The sequence below is a fragment of the Pteronotus mesoamericanus genome, unplaced genomic scaffold (assembly GCF_021234165.1).
Source record: "Pteronotus mesoamericanus isolate MK-2021 breed Mesoamerican mustached bat unplaced genomic scaffold, CSHL_Meso_final scaffold_31, whole genome shotgun sequence".
NCBI lineage: Eukaryota > Metazoa > Chordata > Mammalia > Chiroptera > Mormoopidae > Pteronotus > Pteronotus mesoamericanus.
The window spans coordinates 19,450,276-19,471,238 of NW_026555312.1; the positions used below are offsets into that span (position 1 = coordinate 19,450,276).

Below are 20,963 nucleotides of genomic sequence, written 5' to 3' on the forward strand. Positions count from 1 at the left end.
AAATACCAACTATTAACCAAAAAAATATGGATAACAAATATGTCTGCGTGTGTGTGTGTGTGTGTGTGTGTGTGTAAATGGAGGGAGGCGGGGGGAGAGATTGATAAAGCAAATTAATAAATGTTAACATTCAGACAACTGGGTGAAGGGTATCTGGAAATTACTAGTTTTGCAGCTTTTCTTTAAGTCTGAAAGTAAGTCAGAATTTTGAAATAGGTACAACAGAACAGTTTGAGAGCTTCATAAAAGAAGTTACTGGGTTGGCCAAAAAGCCCATGTGGTTTTTTTTCCATAAAATAAAAGATACATCTTTAATTTTACCAACAATTATTGCTTTGGATATTTTGAGTATGTCAGCTATTTCCTGCTTGGTATAATGTTGATTGATCTCAGTTAATGTCTTGGTTTGGTTGCTGTCAATTTCAGTTAGTCTACCTTACTGGAGTATTGTGTAGCAAGAAATCTCCAGCATGAAACTTCACAAGCCACTTTTGACACATTCGATCAGTCACAGCACCTCCTTCACATGCTACACAAATCTTTTTTTGCATTTCAGTTGTGTTTTTACCTTTCTTGAAATAAAAAAGCATAACATACTGAAAATGTGTATTTTATTCCATCTTCAGTATTAAAATCGCTACACAGAAATTCATCAATTCTGGTTTTTTTTTTAAATGCACACTGATATGACAGCTGTCACAATACAGTACCAGAAAATTGTTTCAAATGAAGTTAAAGACAATTAAGCACTGCTAAAGCTTATCTTAGGGAAAAAGGCAAATGAACTTTTGGCCAACCCAGTAAGTACCAAGTGACTTAAAGGTGTAGTTCACTTTGGGCTTTTATATTGTAGGTGATAAGAAAACTTAAGGATTTGGAGCCTAATAGAAATCATTGAATTGTTGAAAATCCAAGGGGTGGGTTAAGAGATTTTGTTCCTTTAGTCATTTTTATGAGTGCCTTTTCTTGAAAAAGTTTTAAAACTAATATTCGAAATAAGAGAACATGAGAAATAGGAAGCCTTGGTAAGAGGAGGTAGGAAGGATAAAGATGTAACAGGGAAATTAAAAACAGAATAGGCTAAGCATTCAGTGCCCAGAACCCAGCAGACTTTGGTAATTGGCTTAAGTAATGTGTCATATACATATTTTGCCAGGGGGCGGGGGCATGATATGTGATAAAGATTCTTCAGAAGTGCCAGATAACTTAATTTCCTTCACAGGCTTAACTAGTACAGCCAGTGACATTTCATGCATATGTAGGAAGAGAAGCAAGGGGCTGGTGTTAAATGGACAAGGCAATAAAAGAAATGTGAGAATTGGTAGAAGAGAGTTGTACACTGATTGTTAACTAAGTGCCCATCTGTAATTTTTGTCCTCTATTAATAGCTATGGAAAATCAGATCCGGTTTGAATTTTTATTTTCATTTATATCCTGGTTGTATTCCCAAAAGTTTTTAAAGGTACTTTGTTAATTTTTTTCCTAAACACTGTGATAACAGGAACTCTGGTAATCACATTTCATCTATGTCACATATTACATGAGTAATAGAGTTTAATTGGCATGGAATATTTTTATTAAATTATAGTTGGTTTCACTCATATTTGTCTTAAAGGAAGTGCTTTAAATGTCCACCTGATTAGTGGGTACAAAGCTCACGTTGCCTCCTTAATTTCAGAGTGCTCGTCTTCGGGCTGCTGGCATTGGAAAAGATTTCAAAGAGAATCCTAACCTCAGGGATAACTGGACTGATGCAGAGGGCTATTATCGTAAGTTCACAATTCGTATTAATTTTAGAGTTCATTGTAACATTTTGTAAAAGTATGTGGCTGATGCAGTCACACATTGGAGAACCCTAATAGTCACATCATAGCACCATCACCTAAAAAGTGTGGCTCATCTAGCAGCTGCTGAATCCATGTTTATTTCAGTAAGCAGCCCAGAAGCATCACAAATTGAAGTGAGGTAAAGACTTGATGTACAATTTGATTGTTTTCACAGTTATTTTCAGCCATGAGATAATCCTCCAAAAGGAAGGGATCCATCACTTGCTCATCTTGATCTGGAACCGAGAGAAATAGCATGGAAGGAATTTGTATTTTTCATGCAGGACTGCAGTTAGAAACACTTCAGCCAGCACATTTCTGTATTCAGTGTTAAAATCATCAGCTTTTGATAGGATAGCAGAAACTCTTCTTGTAATGCTTGGAAGTGGGCTTGCAATTTTAAACACATTATGAAAGACAGTGACCACTGGAGGCCCTGCCTTGATTCTCCGTGGTGTCTAGGAAACCAAGCACGCAGTAGAATTTGACACGTTTTAAGTGACTGCACTGTTTCCTACTTTTTAATTTATTTTGTACATCTCATAGTTTTGTTTGGTAATCTGTTTGGTCAAAATTCTAATTTTTTACTTTACTCCTTTAGGTGTGAACATAGGTGAAGTACTAGATAAGCGCTACAATGTGTATGGCTACACTGGTCAAGGTGTGTTCAGTAATGTTGTACGAGCAAGAGATAATGCAAGAGCCAACCAAGAAGTGGCTGTAAAGATCATCAGAAACAATGAGCTCATGTAAGTTCAGAAAAAATATATAAGGAAACCTTTAACAACACAGGTATTCACAAATGAAAATATTTTTAAGTGCCATTAAGAAAACTCTTAACAATCTGAAACAATTATTGCAATTATAAAATGACAGAAGCAGTACTTTTGACTGGATTTTTAACTTACATCCACATGTTGCATGTGAAGTACTAGAACTGTAGGCTGATATATATTTCAGTACTTATTATGTGCACTAATATCAATTTAGACTCCTACTGCTTGTCCAATGTCCACCTTTTATTTTTTTATCACCTTTTTAAAAAAATTTTATATATTTATTTTTTAATTTATAAATCATGTTTATTACAGTTGTCTCAATTTTTCCCCCTTTACTCCCCTCCACCCATCCCATCCCCACCCCCGACTTCCACAGTCAGTTCCCACTCTTGTCCATGTCCATGGGTCATTCATACATGTTCTTTGTCTAGTCCCTTCCCCTTCTTTCCACCATTGTCCTCCTTCCCCTTCCCCTCTGATCACTTTCAGTCTGCTCCATGTTTCCGTGCCTGTGGTTTATTTTGTTCATTAGTTGATTTTGTTGAATAGAGTCCACTTATAGGTGAGATCATATGGTATTTGTCTTTCATCAACTGGCTTATTTCACTCTTAATATTCTCCAGTTTCATCCATGTTGTCACAAAACGTAGGAGTTCCATATCGCTCTCTCCCTTTCTTAAATACAGATTGATTTTATTTTTTTAAATGTCAAAGTTAATTATATTAAAAAAATTTAAAGCCCTTATAAAATCTCAGCAATTAAACCAACATGACATCAGCACAGAAATAATCAAATAGATCAATGAAATATAATGAGCATTCTAGAGACAAACTTACATATCTGTCTAACAATATAATATTTGATTAAGTTGATATTTCAAATCAATGGGTAAAATAAGGCTTATTCAGCAAATAAGGTGCATGGACCACTATTACTTGAAATAAAACAAATATAGAGCCCTGTTTCACACATTATACAAAAAATATTCAGGTGAGTTAAAAATCAATATGTAGAATCTGAAGAGTTTTTGGAGAGAATACAAACTAATATTTTTCATGACCTGAAGTAAAATATTCAAACCCAGAAGCTCTAAAGTAAATATTGACAATATGACTATATTAAACATTTAACTATATAGTAATAAACATAAAAAAAGTTAAAGGACAAGGAATAGAGTAGAAAAGTATTTGCAACACATCTAAAACATGGTTAATAGGTTTAAAAAAAAAAAAACAGTTCTACAAACCTTTAATCAATAAATGGATAAAGAATACCAAAAACTCATTTAAAGCTTTTTTTAAAAAATAATAGAAATAGGCAAGAAATATACTAAAACAGGTTTAGTTTCAACAAATGAACAATTAAAATAACATCATTGTCACAATCAGATTAATGAGCATTAAAAATACTGGTAATATCAAATATTGGCAACTGTGAAAGGAACTGGGTATTCATAGAAACTTTCTTCATCTTAAAGCAGTCCCTTTAGCATATTTTGCAGTGCTGGTTTGGTGGAGGTGTATTCTTTTAGCCTTCTTTTGTCTGGAAAACTCCTTATTTCGCCTTCCATTTTAATTGAGAGCCTTGCTGGGTAGAGCTGTCTTGGTTGCAGACCTTTGCATTTCATGACTTGGAATATCTCTTGCCACTCCCTTCTGGCTTGCAGGGTTTCTGTTGAGAAGTCAGCTACCAGCCGTATTGGGGCTCCCTATATGTTACTACCTCTTTCTCCCTTGCTTGCTTTAGGATTCTCTGTTTGTCTTTGATATTTGCCATTTTAATGATGATGTGTCTTGGAGTGGGCCTCATTGGGTTCCTCTTGAATGGGACCCTAGGTGCTTCCTGGACTTGTGTGATTTTTTCTGTCCTCCAATGAGGGAAGTTCTCCATCATGACTTTTTCAAACAGATTCTCTATCCCTTCCTCATCTTCTTCTCCTTCTGATATCCCTATTATATGGATATCATTACGTTTCAGGTTGTCCTGTATTTCCCTAAATGCCTCTTCATTCTTTTTGAGTTTTTTTTCATTTTCTTGCTCTTTCTGGGAGCTTTTTTCTACCTTGTCCTCCAGCTCACTGATTCATTCCTCTGCTTTATCTAGCCTGCTTTTGATTCCTTCTACTGTGTTCTTCAATTCAAAAACTGCATTCTTCATTTCCCCTTGTGTCTTATTGATAGTTTCTATGTCCTTTTTCATGCTGATATAGTTTGCAGTAAGTTCCTCGCAGTTTCCCTGTAATTTTGGTAATTCTCTCTGTTCTCACTGAGCTTCCTTAGAACCGTTGTTTGGAACTCAATATCCGATAGTTTACTTGCCTCTATTTCATTTATTTCTCTTTGTGGTGATTCCTCCTTTCCCTTTGGGTGGGAGGTATTTCTTTGTCTTCCCATTATTTGTGAGACTCTTCTCTTTCGTTTCTCCTTCTTAAATTGATCTGTCTTGATTTCCTGACTTCATAGTGTGAACTTCTATGGTTGGAGACCACTCTTTTTACTTTCTGGATCTGCCTCTGATGATGTCAGCTGTTGAGTCTGTTCGAACTTCCACTAATATACTGTTTGTGGCTGTCTCCTTCAGCTGTTAATATAGTCTCCTAATGTCTATCTTTTACATATGAATATCTTAAATTCAAGTACAGAGGTGAGAAATAAAAGGATTACATTGATTAGGTGTCACTAATTAGCATATGGTGGCAAAAAGGGAAAGCTGATTTATCAGATAATTCTGAGAATTATTTGTATATTTTATCTTTTGCCTTTTTCCTTTAATAGAATAGTTACATAATTGCCATACGCATGTTTTAATACATAATCTGTACCACACACTGAGCTGGTTAAAGTCAATTTACTCGCAATTTTGAAACACTTGAAGGAAATAGTGTAGATTTATACTACAGTCTTAAGCCACTCAACGTTTAAAAAGTTGTTTTGTTTTGATGGTTATCCCAACCCCTGTATTATAAACACTAACTTTTTAAAATGTAGCTTATTGTCAGATTATAACGAGAATTTCAGAGCATAACCAAATATTAATATTTAGTGAGACATCCCTTAATTAGACTCCTAAGGAACCATTGTGGTTCCTTTTGTTGAACATAATATTTCTATACAATATTTATAATATTTATACTTCAGAAGGTGCAAGATGGACTTCTTTTAAGCAAGGTGGGTTTATTCTTCACTGTTTCTGTTTTGTTGATTGGTTATTTTGGAAATTTACTTAATGAAAACAGTATTTGATTCAGTATAAAGTATTGTGGAAGTGATACTCTTATTACTCCTCAACAGATTTATTATTACTGCTGTAAAAATAATACAAGCTAATTAATGCACCACCTATGGTCTGTCAGACCATAGCAAATATTTATTTTCCTAAATTCTGGATGTATTTAATTTTGACCAAATTTTCTTTTTTATTTCAGGCAAAAAACTGGTTTAAAAGAACTGGAATTCTTGAAAAAACTTAATGATGCTGATCCTGATGACAAATTTCATTGTTTGCGGCTCTTCAGACATTTTTATCACAAACAGCATCTCTGTCTCGTATTTGAGCCTCTCAGGTACAGTGTCAAAACTTATATGCTACATTGAAAATTAAGATTCTTAATCTCTACCAACCTTACTTTGGATTCAGCGATTTTCAACCAGTACAACTGCAAGAATTCTTAAAACATGCAATACCTGACTATTTAGTCAGGGGCACTGACCTCTTTTCCCCTAGATTGCCACATAAAGATATGACTACAGCCAGCACAACAAGAGCTGTCTGGTGTGAATGAACCAAAAGTATACCTACTTTTTTTGTTAGATCAGCAAAAAGTATGTTTTTTGGTATGCTGCAGAATTTTAGTAATTAGTTTATGTTTGCCATGAAATGAAGGTTGAAAATTGCTGATTGAGATAAGTGCCATGACAGATTTTCTGGGTATTTGATTTTTTTTCTTTTTTTTTTGAAAAATCTTGCTCTAGTTTTTGTTGTTTAACTTTTAAGAGCTGGCTTTTTGACAATCATTAATGCATAAACATTAATCGATTGCACATTATGTGCCACTTACTAATTGCTTATAGCCTTAAGCTCAACAAGAGAAATTCTCTGAAAATTAAGTACTTCACAAAAGGATTAAGTTAGAATGAAAAGAAATGGGAATAGCGGAATTAGAAATATGATTTTGATCTTCAAAAGCATGACTTCGTTGTTAGGCTTTCAAATATAAATCCATGCTAAAATCAATATGAATTTTATCATTGCCTATCTTTCCTTCTAAGCATTTTGGAAATTCAGTTTTACTTGAAAATTGTGCTGTGGCACACCATTTCATATATTCTAGGTTCAGTGTGGAATAATTTATCAAAAGTTTTGGGGTGGGGTTCTTGAACAGAATATTTTCATTGTAATCCATATTTGGGGTTTAATTTTACTGTATGCTTAAATGTTTTTGCTTTTTAAATGTCCATTTTGCATTTTAACCCCTAATCTTTTTTTCTCCTAAAAGTATGAATTTACGAGAGGTGTTAAAAAAATATGGTAAAGATGTTGGTCTTCATATTAAAGCTGTAAGATCCTATAGTCAGCAGTTGTTCTTGGCATTGAAACTCCTTAAACGATGCAATATTCTACATGCAGATATCAAGCCAGATAATATCCTGGTAAGTCCAGTGTTTAGGTTGCTTTGTATATCTGTATACCTCCTTACCCAGTAATGTGAGATTACAACTTTGTTATTCTACAAATAACATCTGCGAATAATAATGTTCTATATTTATTGCCCATTACAAATGACTTTACCAATTTTTACTTTTTTGGTAATTGAGCTATGAAATTTTAAAGTATGAAGATGAGATAGGCCACTGTCCCCTTTTTGTCCTCTTGATTGTGGATTCAGAGTACACACAAATCCCAAGAGTGCTTTAATAATAGTAATGATGGGCTTCCTCTAGTATCGGGGGGGAAAAAGAATGCTGCACATGTTGCTGTTTTGAAATAAGGTATGTCTATACTTCTTTGTTCTTTAATTTTATAGACTGATGGAGTTAAGGTCATTCAAGTGAATTGCCTTCTCTTAAGCAGAGTTTAAAGGTGCCCAGGAGTAATTCTTTTTCTTCCCATATTCCTTATTGCTTTAGAAGCTGTGTCTTCTGGGAGCCCACAGTTAAAGCTCAGTCATGGTTAGGTATTAGATTGAAAAGCATCTTTTATGCTCTTGACCCCTTTTAAGTAATGACTTCCAATGCGGTAGCTTGGCGATTCACAGTGTGTGTTTTTGAAATTTAGAAATACGTATCATCGAAATACAGCAATTAATGCACAAACACAGTATTTTGTTTTACACTACCACATTAATAATGAGGCATTCCATTTTGGTATGTTTGGCCTGAATTTATAAGGTATTACATATCTAATATAACTTGATTAGAGGTGCTAATTACAGTGAAATGGTAGGTACATTGTGAATGAATCGTGGACTTGCCTAGTCAACTTAATAGTTGATATTTACCTCAGTTCTTTTTCTTCTTTAAAACTATGAAATGTACCAACAGTTTAAAGAGAATTACACAGTGAACATCTGTGTAACCACCATGGAGGTTAAAGGACAAGACGTTTGCCAATATCTTAGAAGCTCTTTGTTTTTAAAACTTCAGTTTTCTTTGAGTTAATGTTAAACTAGTACAGATTTTTGCAAAGATTCAGACCCCTGAATATTTTCCCTTCTTCCGTGAAGAAGGAAAAATTGATATCAGAGACCACATGGAGCTGTTTAATGAAAATCCAAAGCTTTTAGCTGATGACTTTAGCCATCAGTGTGGTAGAAGTACCATATCCCTCAGGAGAGGGTAGATAATTGTGTAGCCAAACTAAAGTGCACCTACACATAGATAACCCTGCTATTATTTAAGGCATTTTAGCCAGCTGAAGAGTTCATTAGTAGATTCTGGCTTTAAAACAGTCCTGGGTTTTTTTCTTGATAATTGCAACTGCATTTTTTGTTTTATCCTCACCCAAGGATATGTTAATTGATTTGAGAAGGGGAGCGGGGAGAGACAGAAAGACATTGATGTGAGAGAGAAACATGGGTCAGTTACCTCCTATATCTTTGCCTACCACGGATCAAATATGCAACCCAAGTATGTGCCCTGACCAGGGATTGAACTGACAACCTTTTGTGTGTACAGACAAACCAACAGAGCTACCCAGCCAGGGCACGGCTGCATTGTTAAGTAACTAAATGCAGTTGATACTAACAAGCTTTGAAAGTACTTTTCCTTTTGAAGATACCTGTCTTATTGAATCCCCCAGGTGAAGACAATGCTTATTGATGTGTCAGTTAAAAAAAAATCATTTCTATCATTAGCTTAATCCTGTGTATATCTGAAATGGACCAGTCTGTAACACTGACCAAGCTTAGGACATCCCAGTAGAGAGTGCCTAGGGTTATTTATTTAAAGTGTTGTATTTCTTTTGGGTGGGAACAGTAGGCCAAGTTCAAGTCCCAACTCGGAATTTGTGTGTGTCTCTTTTGAAGGGGGGAAGGGACTCTGGAATATGAATTATCTGCACTTGTTAATCCTGAACATGCTTCTGACTCATGAGTGGCAGCAGTCATGGGAGCAGCTCCAGCCTTTCTCAGCAGATGTCACTGTTACTGTGTATGTTGAAGTATTTACAAAGGAAAAAAGAAAGAAATGACTAATATAGAGTTCATGTTTATCAGTTTTGCCAAGTATATTTAACACTTTCTTAACTAATACATTCTTTATATTTAAGGGATTTAATAATTTTTAGACTCGAAGTGACTGCTAAATTTGGGATGGTCTAGCAGCTTCCGATGAACGTTTTCCATTTTTGTCCAAATTTATCCTGAGTCATCCTGCTTATGTTGCCATCATAATTTTCTGGCAACTGAAAGTTAATCTAAGTCTGATCCCTTATTAATGAACATCTTTGTGCTCCTTAAATAGTAACTTGACTTTATTCAGGTGTTCTGGGGATTTTTAGAAGATGCTTTGCGTCATTGATATTTTTCTCTTACTACTCCATCTTATTCTAAATAGCATTGGTTAAAATTAATTTTAATTTCCATTATCCCATATTCACTGAGAAAAGTTCTTTTACTAATTATAATTAAATGTTTGGTAGCTTTTAATTTTTAATAATTAGGAAGTTATAAAATGGAATTTTAAACTGAGTGACTTTGTTCTCAGTATTGGAAATAACTTCTCAAAGCCAATTATTTTTATCTGATTGTCTTAATTATTCTTGACATGAATTAAACTTCATTATAAAATGTTTTGCAGGTTAATGAATCAAAAACTATTTTAAAGCTCTGTGATTTTGGGTCGGCTTCACACGTTGCGGATAATGACATAACTCCTTATCTTGTCAGTAGATTTTATCGTGCTCCTGAAATCAGTAAGTTTCTTTAAATCTTCTTTGACCTGGGCCGTATCATATGTGGTGGAAACCGCATATTTAATGTCTGAGTACTGTTTTCATTGCACTTCAGCAGCTGCACAAGGTCATTCATGAGTAAGGGAACCATAGCAAGTTCTTCCTCAGGTGGAATGATGGTAGTTGAGACAGGAATCTTGATCATGTCTGGCAAGAGTAGCAAAAACAGTTGTGGAAAGTCCTTGACTTTAGAAGACTGTTCTTGATTACTCAAGGTCCGATTATCAAATTTATGAATGGTATGGGACCTTTGTGTTTTCCTCTTGCCTTGGTTGAGGCTGATTAGCACCTCTACCAAAGGTGAAATAAAAAAAGAGAAGAAATACACATTTTTCTCTGCCCTTTCAATTCCTTCCCCACTCCCTCATTTTTTAAGGTTTTAAGTTTGAGCTTGTGTTAAGAATTAATGGGAAAGAATATGAAACTAATCCCAGAGCAAGGTATTAAGGCTGTGGTTATATAGTTCAAGTTAAATTAATACTCCATTAATGGAAATAAATAGTAGTTGAGTGTTTTTATTATCATATATTTAAACCTGAATTTTCCTTCCAGTTATAGGTAAAAGCTATGACTATGGTATAGATATGTGGTCTGTAGGTTGCACCTTATATGAACTCTATACTGGAAAAATTTTATTTCCTGGCAAAACCAATAACCATATGTTGAAGCTCGCTATGGACCTCAAAGGAAAGATGCCAAATAAGGTAGGATGTTAATGTATGCTTGTATTTTTTTAAGGTCTTAGCATTAGTTCCCTGGAGACTGACTGATAGATTGCTGATGCTCATCACTAATGGCTATAAAACAGTGGCAGAGTGGCACGTATGTATGTGGCTACTGTGATTCCCTTAGCTCTTTCTTATTTCTGGTCTTCAAATTAGTGGTTCTAATCAGCCAGAAGCTATCAAAAGAGAATAGAACACTGTTTTCCTTTCCCCTCTAAAGTCTGTCTTTGTGCTGTTCTTTACCCTCTTGAATTAAGGAGACTACTGGTAAGGTAGAATTGGAATTGAGAAAAAGGGAATTGGTGAACATAACTTCATATGTGTGTGTACATATATAACATGTTCACATATATATGTATGCACACATAACATGTGTATAAATATATACGTGTGTGTGCGTGTGTGTGACTGTTTCATGTGTCTGTTCTTTCAGCAGCAGCAATGTTCTTGGGAGCACACCCTTATTGGTGACAGCATAAACATGCTTGAGAGTTGACATGAAAAAAGATGCAGGCCAGGTTAGTTAGATGTAAGAAAGGGCTTGGTCATCAGAGGAGCAATGGGTAAACATTGAAAGAGGAACTTAATGGCAGTCAGTTTATTAAAGTTTGGAAGTTATTTGGGAAAGGAAAGTACCAAGAAAATTTACTTGAAATGATACCTTTCTAACATAAAACTCATCCTTAATGCTTCAGCTGTAATATCAATTTCCATTTGATTAATACAAAGCAAGAACTTCAGGAATTTATAAAAATATGTGAGAGCCATATCTTAGACTTTTATAATTTCAGCTTATGTTATGTTGGACTTGTTAGAATTACATAGAAATTAACTGTTGGTATTTATTTTAATGAAGTCTAACCTGTATCATTTTAGAGTTATTTGAGCATAATTTGTAAAATGTCTTTAGATTTCTTAGCTATTGAAAGAAAAGGCCCAATTGTGTAATACTTTTACTGTCTAAGAACAAATGATTTTAAGTATTTGTTAAAACCTCAATTTGGCATCGTGAAAGCACAACGTGGTGTCATAATTGATTTAAGTTACTGCCTGGGGAAATATAATTTCATGTTATTAAATTGTTTCAGATAGGGTACTTGTAATAGCTTTTAAGAGATGTTAAACTCTAGAGAGCAAAAAAATCTGAGATCATTTTCAAATGAGAAAACAAACCCAGAGAGACTAAAATACTGTTATGTATTAAATTGTTAGTAAGCAAGACTGTTTCATAATGGTTCAAATACTAAGTTTTTCTTAAAAATTTGGGTTTTTTTCCCCCAGATGATTCGGAAAGGCGTATTCAAAGACCAACATTTTGATCAAAACCTCAACTTCATGTACATAGAAGTTGATAAAGTAACAGAGAGGGTAAGTCTCTCTTCAGTGTGCGAGATTAAATGATTAAATTATTGTTAACAAATAAGCTGGGTCATACCAGGAGCTGTGAATATTTTAGAACATTAAAAATAATTTCTTCTTGGTATTGGCCAATTCCTGAACAAAATACATCAAGTTATGAAAAAGATGAAGAGGTTTTTAAAATGTGTAGTATGAGTTTATTTTTATTATAGGTCATTATTAGGCACTTCTCATCTCTTCCTTTAGATCACTTCTTGGTCTGGCCTCCCATCTACCTTCATAATGACCTTTTTGGAAACAAATTTGATCGTGTTATTCTCTCTCTCCTTAAAAACCCCTCACCAGATTTTGCTACCTAGATTAACGTATTTAAATTTCTCAGGATGACAGGCTAAGTCCTCTGTGATACGAACTCTGCCATCTTCAACAGTTTCCTCTTTCTTCACTGTAAACCCTACCATTTCACACTTGGCAGATAGCTGAAGGGCATACTGTTTCAGACCTCTCTGCCTTTATTCATGACCATCCTGACCTTATCTGCTTCCTGTACTTCCTTGTCCCCTAAAAAAATTAATATTCAACTCCAAGCCTCAGGTGAAATACATTTTGTATGAGCCTTTCTAAAAACCTCCAGGTTGAAGAAAGGACTTCTTTATTTTGGCCCCATTATATCGTGTGTCCCAAACTTTGTCAGAGCTCTTAGCACATCATGGGGTCACCTCGTTTACATGCTTTTTCCCCACTTCAGACTGGGAAAAGTACAGTTCACACAGCAAGTATGTACTGTTATTTTTAATTACCTAATATTTTTGAATTCTCAAGTTTTAGTTACTTAATTTTTAGAGGTCTATTACTATTTTTACAAAATTATATTAGAATGATTTTTTTAAAAAAAGCTCATAGATTAACCTTTTTCATTTTTCTTATTGCTTCTTGAAAAGACATAGGATAGAGGCAGCCACATAAAATTTCCAAATGAATAGATGATTAATTAATATTTTGGGTAGACAAAACAGTCTGATATGTTACATGTTTTTAGTAACTTAATTTAGAGATACGCATTTTAAAAATTATTTTTAGGAGAAAGTTACTGTCATGAGCACCATTAATCCAACTAAGGACCTGTTGGCTGACTTGATTGGGTGCCAGCGACTTCCTGAAGACCAACGTAAAAAAGTACACCAACTAAAGGACTTGTTGGACCAGATTCTAATGTTGGACCCAGCCAAACGAATTAGCATCAACCAGGCCCTACAGCATGCCTTTATCCAGGAAAAAATTTAAACGAGATGAAGAAGCTCCAATGGTTTGAGTAATTAAATACAAAGACTGAAGAAATTTCACAGCAGTTTATTAATGTATATAAACTTATAAATATTTCTCCAGCAAATTTGAGGAAGCATGATATATTTGAATTAACACCAAGGGTGATATTTCTTTTAGAAATGTTAGTTAATCTGTTTTGTGTCTTATGTGAAATTTCACTGTAGAACTGTTTTAACTGCCAAGACTGCACAAAATTACAGTGCTAATGTATATGGTTGCAGTTCACATAAAAGACAAAAGCATCTGTTATAAGTAGTAATACTGGGTGGTTGATTTATTTTTAGCAGACTTGGCTTCATTTTGGTCTTCAGGTAAAATGGCCAGCATAAATGCTGTTTATATTCACATTTTCCTAGGTGTGTGTGTGCAGGCCACAGCAGCATGCCCTTGGTGTAGTCATTGCCGAAGGGGTCTGTTCCTTCTTGAGCCTGCCTGCAGGGACGGTCTCCTCTTTTAAGCAGGTTGTGTACAACATTCAGTACACTGAAGGTAAGCTAAACCATCAACATCACTGGTGTTTTAAGATGTTATTTTATTGGAACAATTGACAAATGAGGATATTAGCTTTGTGGCAGAATTCCCTGCATGTGTGATAACTGATCTTGTTTTATTTTTTGGCATTGCAACTGTGGCATAGTTACAATTTCTGTTCTATTCATCACATTTAAAATTTGGAGAGTATGCGCTTGATGGATAGAGCGCCTTCAGTGTACTGTTTCTTAACTTTAATTTTTTTAAATCAACTTGCTATAGACTTTATACATTTTGTTAAATACAGTTCCTAGTGACATAGAAACAATGCATAGTTTTCATTTACTAAATTACAAATGTTGAGGCATAATTGAAAGTCCTCATATTTAAAAGTTAGATAGACAACATAATGAAATTTTTAACTATTTGTATGTCATTTTGAAAGTGTACTGCTTTACGGTAAAAGTGTTTTTCATTTGTTCATTGTTTTCATTATTTGTGATCATGTTGTCTTTCAATACAGGCATAAACCTTCCACTCTTGAACAAAGCAGCTGCTTTTTAAAAGCGGTAATTGCTTCTTTACCTTTTATTTCTTTTGTAAATGAAGCTTTTCTTTAAGAATGTGACTTTAAAGTGTTGTCTATTGCATAAAACAGTTGACACTCACTTATTGTAAAGTGAAGATTGTTCTACTGCATGTGAAGTGGACCATGCAGATTTCTGTATGTTCTCAGTATGCATCACTAGATAATAAAGTCTTTTGTGAACAAGGCATTTGTAGCCATTTTTAAAAATTTTTGTCTTCAGTGCTGGTAAGTCAGGTAAACCATAAATAGTTAATAGCAACCTTTCATTTCTTCCTTAAAGTCTTAAACAGAATTATTTGCTAAAGATGTAAACCTAGCCAAAAGTTTATTATTTTATTAATAATTAGGATCCTAATTATTTCATCAGAAAGTTCTACAAATATTGTCAGCTTTCAGTGTAGTGAGATAATTCCTGTAGGTTTTGGGGTATAAATCAGGATTTAACTAATGTTTCTGCTATTTTCTCACTTTTCCTTTTGATGGTGCGGAAAGAGAAAAAAGGAAAACGGGGCACAGGCCATTCAACGCCTTCTCCAAGGGGTCTGATTTGCTGAGACACCAGCTCCACCTTCTTAACAAGGTTATTTCTGACAGCATGTGTAGATAAACATTTAGCAACAGTTTAAAACAAAAAATCATGTAAATCAGCTTGGTTTTGCAACACAAAGGAATTGTATTTTTAACATGGTGGAAGAGAATTTTCAGAAATTTATATAATCTTTTCTGTTTTGGGTTGTAAGATTAATTCTTGTCTCCCTGAGGAATTTGGAAAGTAATCAGATTTTAGGGGCTTAAATAATATTTTTAAATTGTAAATGGGATTTTTTTATTCACCCAGGCACTAATTACAACAAGCATGCACATTTTGGTGCATTCAAGAATGGAAAATCAGAATAGCAGCATTCTTCTGGTGGGTTTTGCTCCATTTAAAGACATGAAATGAACTACAGCCAGGAAGGTGATAGATGATATAATAAGCCAACTTTGAATCTACACCCCATCTCTTCACGGTTTAGACTTAAATAAATACAAGGTGGTGACCTTCAGGTAGAGTGAAGCCTTGTAGATGAGGCATCACAGGTGCAGCTTTCTACCTACATGAAATGGGTAGAGATTGTCCCACCATTATTTACTTTATTTTGGTGATATATGCTGCATATTCAAATCTTTTGTAGTTATTTTCACTCAAAATAGTTAATGTTTGATGCTTCTGGTGATTTTTATAGCTTCATTTTATATACTTATTTAAGTAAGTTAACTTCCACTAGAAACAGTTCATCTTATGCCTTCAAAACTGTTACATATTCTTTAAAAAACAAAGTTGCTTGTTACTTGTTCTTTGTGTTTTAGGTGCAGCTCAGTGGAAGATGATGACAACCAGAAGACATGAGCTAAGGTTTCTGTTCCATAAAAGATTTAAAAAAAAAAAAAAAAAGAATCCTTCATTTAAGTTTTGTCTAATTTTTTAGTTTCCAGCATTATGATTTGGGTTTCATTAATGTTTGGTACTTAGAATAGTAGTGCTATTGTGTTCATTTGTAAAGTGCTTGTTTGATCATGCTCCTGCCTTTTCCCCGTCTTCCCTTCCCTAAAATAAAAATAGTGGTCAAATTTAGTGGTGTAAAAGGGTCTTGAATGGTGAGATTGCTTATATAACACGTAAGGTTTTCAAATTTGGTTCCTATGGATTATTAGGGAAACAGCAAACATCAAAGTAGCACACCTCAAAACATCTTTATTTAGCTTTAGGTATCTTATCTCCTTGGCAGATGTAAGAGAATAGGAACCGAAATTTTGAGAATACTATTCAGTTCCTTTAATACTCTATACTCCAACTTGCCCTTCAGTAATTTTGTTTTTAACTATTGGTCCAGTTATGGTCTTAAAGGAAGCAAAATACTTGGAACCATTGTCAGTTTTTCTTCCTAAGGGAGACGAGTGGTGATACACTGTAGATCTTTTATATTCTCAAATTAAGCATTCTTAGATTAATATATAAACAGTCTTTACATACATGATAATACAGTTTGTAATTTTGCAGAGGACGAGATTTGGAACTCTACAAGACCTCTGTTAGATTGAGGTCATTTAGTGAATAATCCTTTAAAAACATACATTTGTTTCATAGTAGCTATGTAGTTTTCAAATACAATTATCTCATGAAGTTTTTGCTTTGTTACACTTTATAGCAAAAAAAATGATAGCAAGTATGTCAAGTCATTGCCAGACTTCATGGTTCGTAAGTGTTAGGTCATAGTTTCATAGTTCTTTCTGTAGTTGGGGGAATAGTTGAAATTTTGGAAGGCCTATACATTTTAGTCGCAATTCTCTAGGTAGCCCTTATTCTTGAAGGTTGTCAGAAATTAAGTTGGAATTTTAAGGCTTTGAAGGTATGGAACATCTCATAAATCTTAATAAGCCCTTTCCAGTATTTGTATTCACCCCTAAATCTTCCATAGCATCTTGTTTGTTTTTTTTCCCAATGCCTATCTCATTCCACTCCTTTTCCTTAAAATAATTTGTTTTTTAAAAGAATTTTTACTTATTACCATTATAATTGTCACTTTTTCCCTAATTAAAACAAATATGCAGGACATTTTTACAATGCAAAAAATTTATGTTTTGTGGTACATGCTAGAGGCAGTGAAATGTAATGTTCTCAGATTTGTTCCATGTCTGAGAAAAATACTTTACTTGGACTTACTCTATCACTTTGTGGCAGAACCCTAGCTAGCCAAGTAGTAATAAAACCGCTGAAATGAAACAGGAATCCCATATCTGAAAACAGACCAACTAGTTAAGGAATGCCCTTTTAAATGTTGGAGATAAGAAAGAAGTCAGATATTCAAATATGTAGCTTCATTCCCTTAGTTGTAATGACATCATTAGAAATTGGGCTTCATAAGGTGTTTCTTTTCTTCATAGTGTCCTAATGCAAGCATATATTCAACATGAATTTTATCATGCTTCTCCTAGATGGAATGTCTTTATAGAAATATTCAATACAAATTCATCTGTGTTTTTCATGTTAATAATGTAACTAAATTTAATTTTAAGATGTTTTCCAGTTATTTTGATAGATATCATCATGGCATCTTTAATTGTTCTTTTCCTTTTGTATGTAGGGTAAGGGACTGTTCTTCTGAAGAATCTTTCCATTTAGTGATCAAGATATGGAAGCTGAAATCTGAAAATACTATGTGTTCTGTTAGCGATATCATTTGAATTGTAACTTGCATTTTAGCAGCAACGTTCCCAATCGACTTACTGGGAAAACGCAATAAAATATGCCACTTGTCAACGTACTGTCTCCTGATTTTTCCTTTGTGTGGTGGTTATTTTGAGTTTTAAATTAAAGACACCATTTCTTACCTGATGTTTCTTAGGTGCTATTTCACTGATGTTCAGAGATGTGCTTCAAAAAATATTCTGTGCTAAAATATGATTGGGAACTGCTATGCTAAATTAAAGTTAAATATTTAAAAGTTCTCAGAAGATACCTGATGTGCTCTGTGAATCTCCGTGAAGAGTAAAGGTGTGGAGGGAAGCTTAACAAACTGCTGAGCAGAATCTGCCCTTTCACAGAACTGCAGCTTGGGAACAGCCCATTTAGTGTGATTATCCAATCAAACATCAAAACATTTTCTCTGCAACTAAGTGCAAAATATACACCAAAGAGTAATGTATTCACGATCTTTTTACGTGTTTTTTGTTTTCCCAGTAATAGAAGCATAATAAGCAATGATATAACTCTGTGTACTGTAATAACTTAAATACATGGCTTTATTGCAGATGGGTTAGCCTAACACTTATCCTCAATCTTCCCACTCTTTATTCTCTCATCCTAAGAAAATGTCTTCAGCTTTTTAAAACACTGAATAAAATACTTAGGACATCATGTGAATCTTTAGCACATGCAAAGCAGGATTGGAGGATGGAGGGCCAGAGTGTCTGGCTTTGTAGAATATTCTCCACCCAGCTGGAGCTACCTGCCACTCAAAGGCTAGTTGGACTAGTTTGGTCAGATCCTGAATGTTATAAGACATAGGCCAAAAGGCAGTGGCTCTGGATGGCCTTGTCAAGGCCCCAATTTTAGTTTTCTACTTGGGCTGGCAGAGGATTATGAGCTATATAGTCAGAAGTGGCTGACAAGGGTCATGAGATCCATTTTTATTAGGGAAAGTAGTATGCACAGTGTAGGGGACGATGTTGCAAACTTTCAAGAGAAAAACTTACATGTGCTTTTTTTAATCGAGAAAATTAGAATTTAGCTGTTATCCAAAAAGCTAAGAAAAAGTCAATAGTGGAGAGCTAATAAGCATGGGAATCCAAGAGCAAACCAAGTTGAAAATTTCCTGAACAGAATTACTTTATTTTCTTTAAAGATTTTATTTATTTTTAGAGAGAGGTGAGGGGAGGAAGAAAGGGAAACATCAATGTGTGGTTGCCTCCCATGCGCCGTCCACTGAGGACCTGGCCAGCAACCCAGGCATGTGCCCTGACTGGGAACCAAACGAACTGGCAACCTTTTGGTTTGTAGGTGGGCACTCATCCACTGAGCCACACCAATCAGGGCTATTTTCATTTATTATATGTACTAAAGCCTGCCAAATATTTCTTCAAAAATGGTTTCAACAGGTCTGATAGATATATTTGTTTATAACTACATTCCACCCCCCATTGCCCACAGTGAATTTTTCTTCACCAAATTCATGCATATTGCCTTTTTGAACCAAGTGTTTTGCCCATTCTACAAAGTGAGATGGCTACATCTGTTTCCTACACACCACTTCCTGGCCTCATTTTAAGGTTCAATTTAAACAACAAAGATTCCCAATAACTATATTCTTACTAAGTAAGCATGACATTAAAAATTATTAGTCTCTGCTTCATAATTGAAGTCAGCTAATGTATTTTTTACATAACTATAGGGCAATTTTGGACTCAATTGAAAATGATCTGGTAGGTGTTACAATAGCTTCTTTTTGTTTAGGTCTAATGGCATCCTAAATAAAGATAAAGTAGCCTGGTTGTTTCCAGTAAGAAATCTACCCTTCCCTATCAGTACTGCCCTACCCCCCTCCCACACACACACCACTCAAAAGAACAAAAGCTATCCATAGTGCATTATCAACTCCATGGAACCTCTGACAGACTGATCCCTCTTCTACTTCTAAAATGCTCCTCCCTACCTCCAGTTTCCCATCTCCCATGCTTACTGCCACTCCTGCTTGGTCTTACTAACATCCAGGGTTTATGCTTGCTACTCTACACCGTACCCGGTGCCTAGCATGTGCCTTGTGAGAAGTAGGACATCAAAACAGTGAGTTAATTCAGTGCTGAGGCAGCTCATTCCATTCAGTCCTGTGTCATTCCTACTTTATATGATTTTTACTTTGCCAATTTATCACCACGTCATTATATTAGATAAAAGATATTCTATCCACCTTACAAGTGAGAAAAGTGAAGAACTGATTAAGGACCCTGCCTGAGGAGTTAGAGCTCTTAATTGGCAGAGCCTGGGTTTGAATTTAGCAGCCTAGCTATGGAGTCAATGCTTGTAAATGCTATGTCATGCATAAAAATCTTCAGTGATGGAGAAGGTCTATTCCTTAATCAGATAATTTGAAGGGTATGTATCTACTATGATTATTAGGGATACAGTGGTGAACAGAACAGTCATGTCTTGAGGTTTTACAAATAATCGCATCACGACCCTAAAGGGATAAAATTCAAACAGTTGAAGAAGGTAGAAATGAGAATGGGTACAAAGGACTGGTAAATAAGGATCAGAACTCGAGTTAGAACTTGAATGAAATCTAAAGAGAGTTGATAGGAGAAAGAAGATCAGTGTCAATTGGAAGTGAGTGAAAATATGTTTATAATTGTATTATAACCCCGTGAAAGGGATGTTACACCACTTTGGATAATGGCATTACTTGTATAGGATTTACATAAAATTCTATTATATAGCAAGGTATTCTGAACAGTTAAATTTGCCCTCTATTGCTCTGTTGATATGGTTCCAGAAAATTATTGAAAATTAACCTAAAAACTAAGCACATGTTCTTTGATCCCTGCCTCCAAGAAAGCTAATTGAGCCTTACTCTTTTACTAAAGATAGGATAGAATACATAAACTACAATTGCTCTCCTCAACATTCATTTGAATTATCCTTTAATTCATTCCATTCCTCCCTAATACAAATATTTCATCTTATTTGGGGGGGATGATACACAAAAAGTCCCTGACTACCTTTGTGTGTGGGGTTGGGGATAGGGAGAAGCCTTTTACTTTTCATGTTTACCTTTGGGTAACACTTGAAGTTTTAATCGTGTGGCTTTATTTTAATGTTTAATAAAAACTAAATTGACCAACCATTCACTAAAACCAAAGCACGCTACCTACCAACCCACCAAATATCCAAACTCTGATATG

At 34.7% G+C, this 20,963-nt stretch overlaps 1 protein-coding gene across 6 annotated transcripts in view; it reads left to right on the plus strand.

Moving 5' to 3' along the window:
* The window catches only part of PRP4K (pre-mRNA processing factor kinase PRP4K), a 38,008-nt gene extending 20,186 nt beyond the window's left edge, over window positions 1-17,822 (plus strand). For 2 of the 6 annotated variants that reach the window (XR_008530731.1, XR_008530727.1), the window contains exons 8-19: window positions 1,679-1,769; window positions 2,428-2,575; window positions 6,031-6,168; window positions 7,102-7,255; window positions 9,902-10,016; window positions 10,608-10,759; window positions 12,062-12,148; window positions 13,220-13,954; window positions 14,460-14,505; window positions 15,018-15,105; window positions 15,876-15,921; window positions 17,651-17,822. Coding sequence is in view for 1 of the 6 variants with exons in the window: in XM_054591904.1 (XP_054447879.1) it covers window positions 1,679-1,769; window positions 2,428-2,575; window positions 6,031-6,168; window positions 7,102-7,255; window positions 9,902-10,016; window positions 10,608-10,759; window positions 12,062-12,148; window positions 13,220-13,423 (1,089 nt within the window). In the remaining 5 variants the exon portion in view is untranslated. Of the gene's footprint in view, window positions 1-1,678; window positions 1,770-2,427; window positions 2,576-6,030; window positions 6,169-7,101; window positions 7,256-9,901; window positions 10,017-10,607; window positions 10,760-12,061; window positions 12,149-13,219; window positions 14,875-15,017; window positions 15,106-15,363; window positions 15,922-17,650 lie in introns of those variants that run through there. The other 4 variants (XR_008530729.1, XR_008530730.1, XR_008530728.1 and 1 more) reach the window with 4 other exon arrangements.
* The last annotated feature ends 3,141 nt before the right edge of the window (window positions 17,823-20,963 follow it).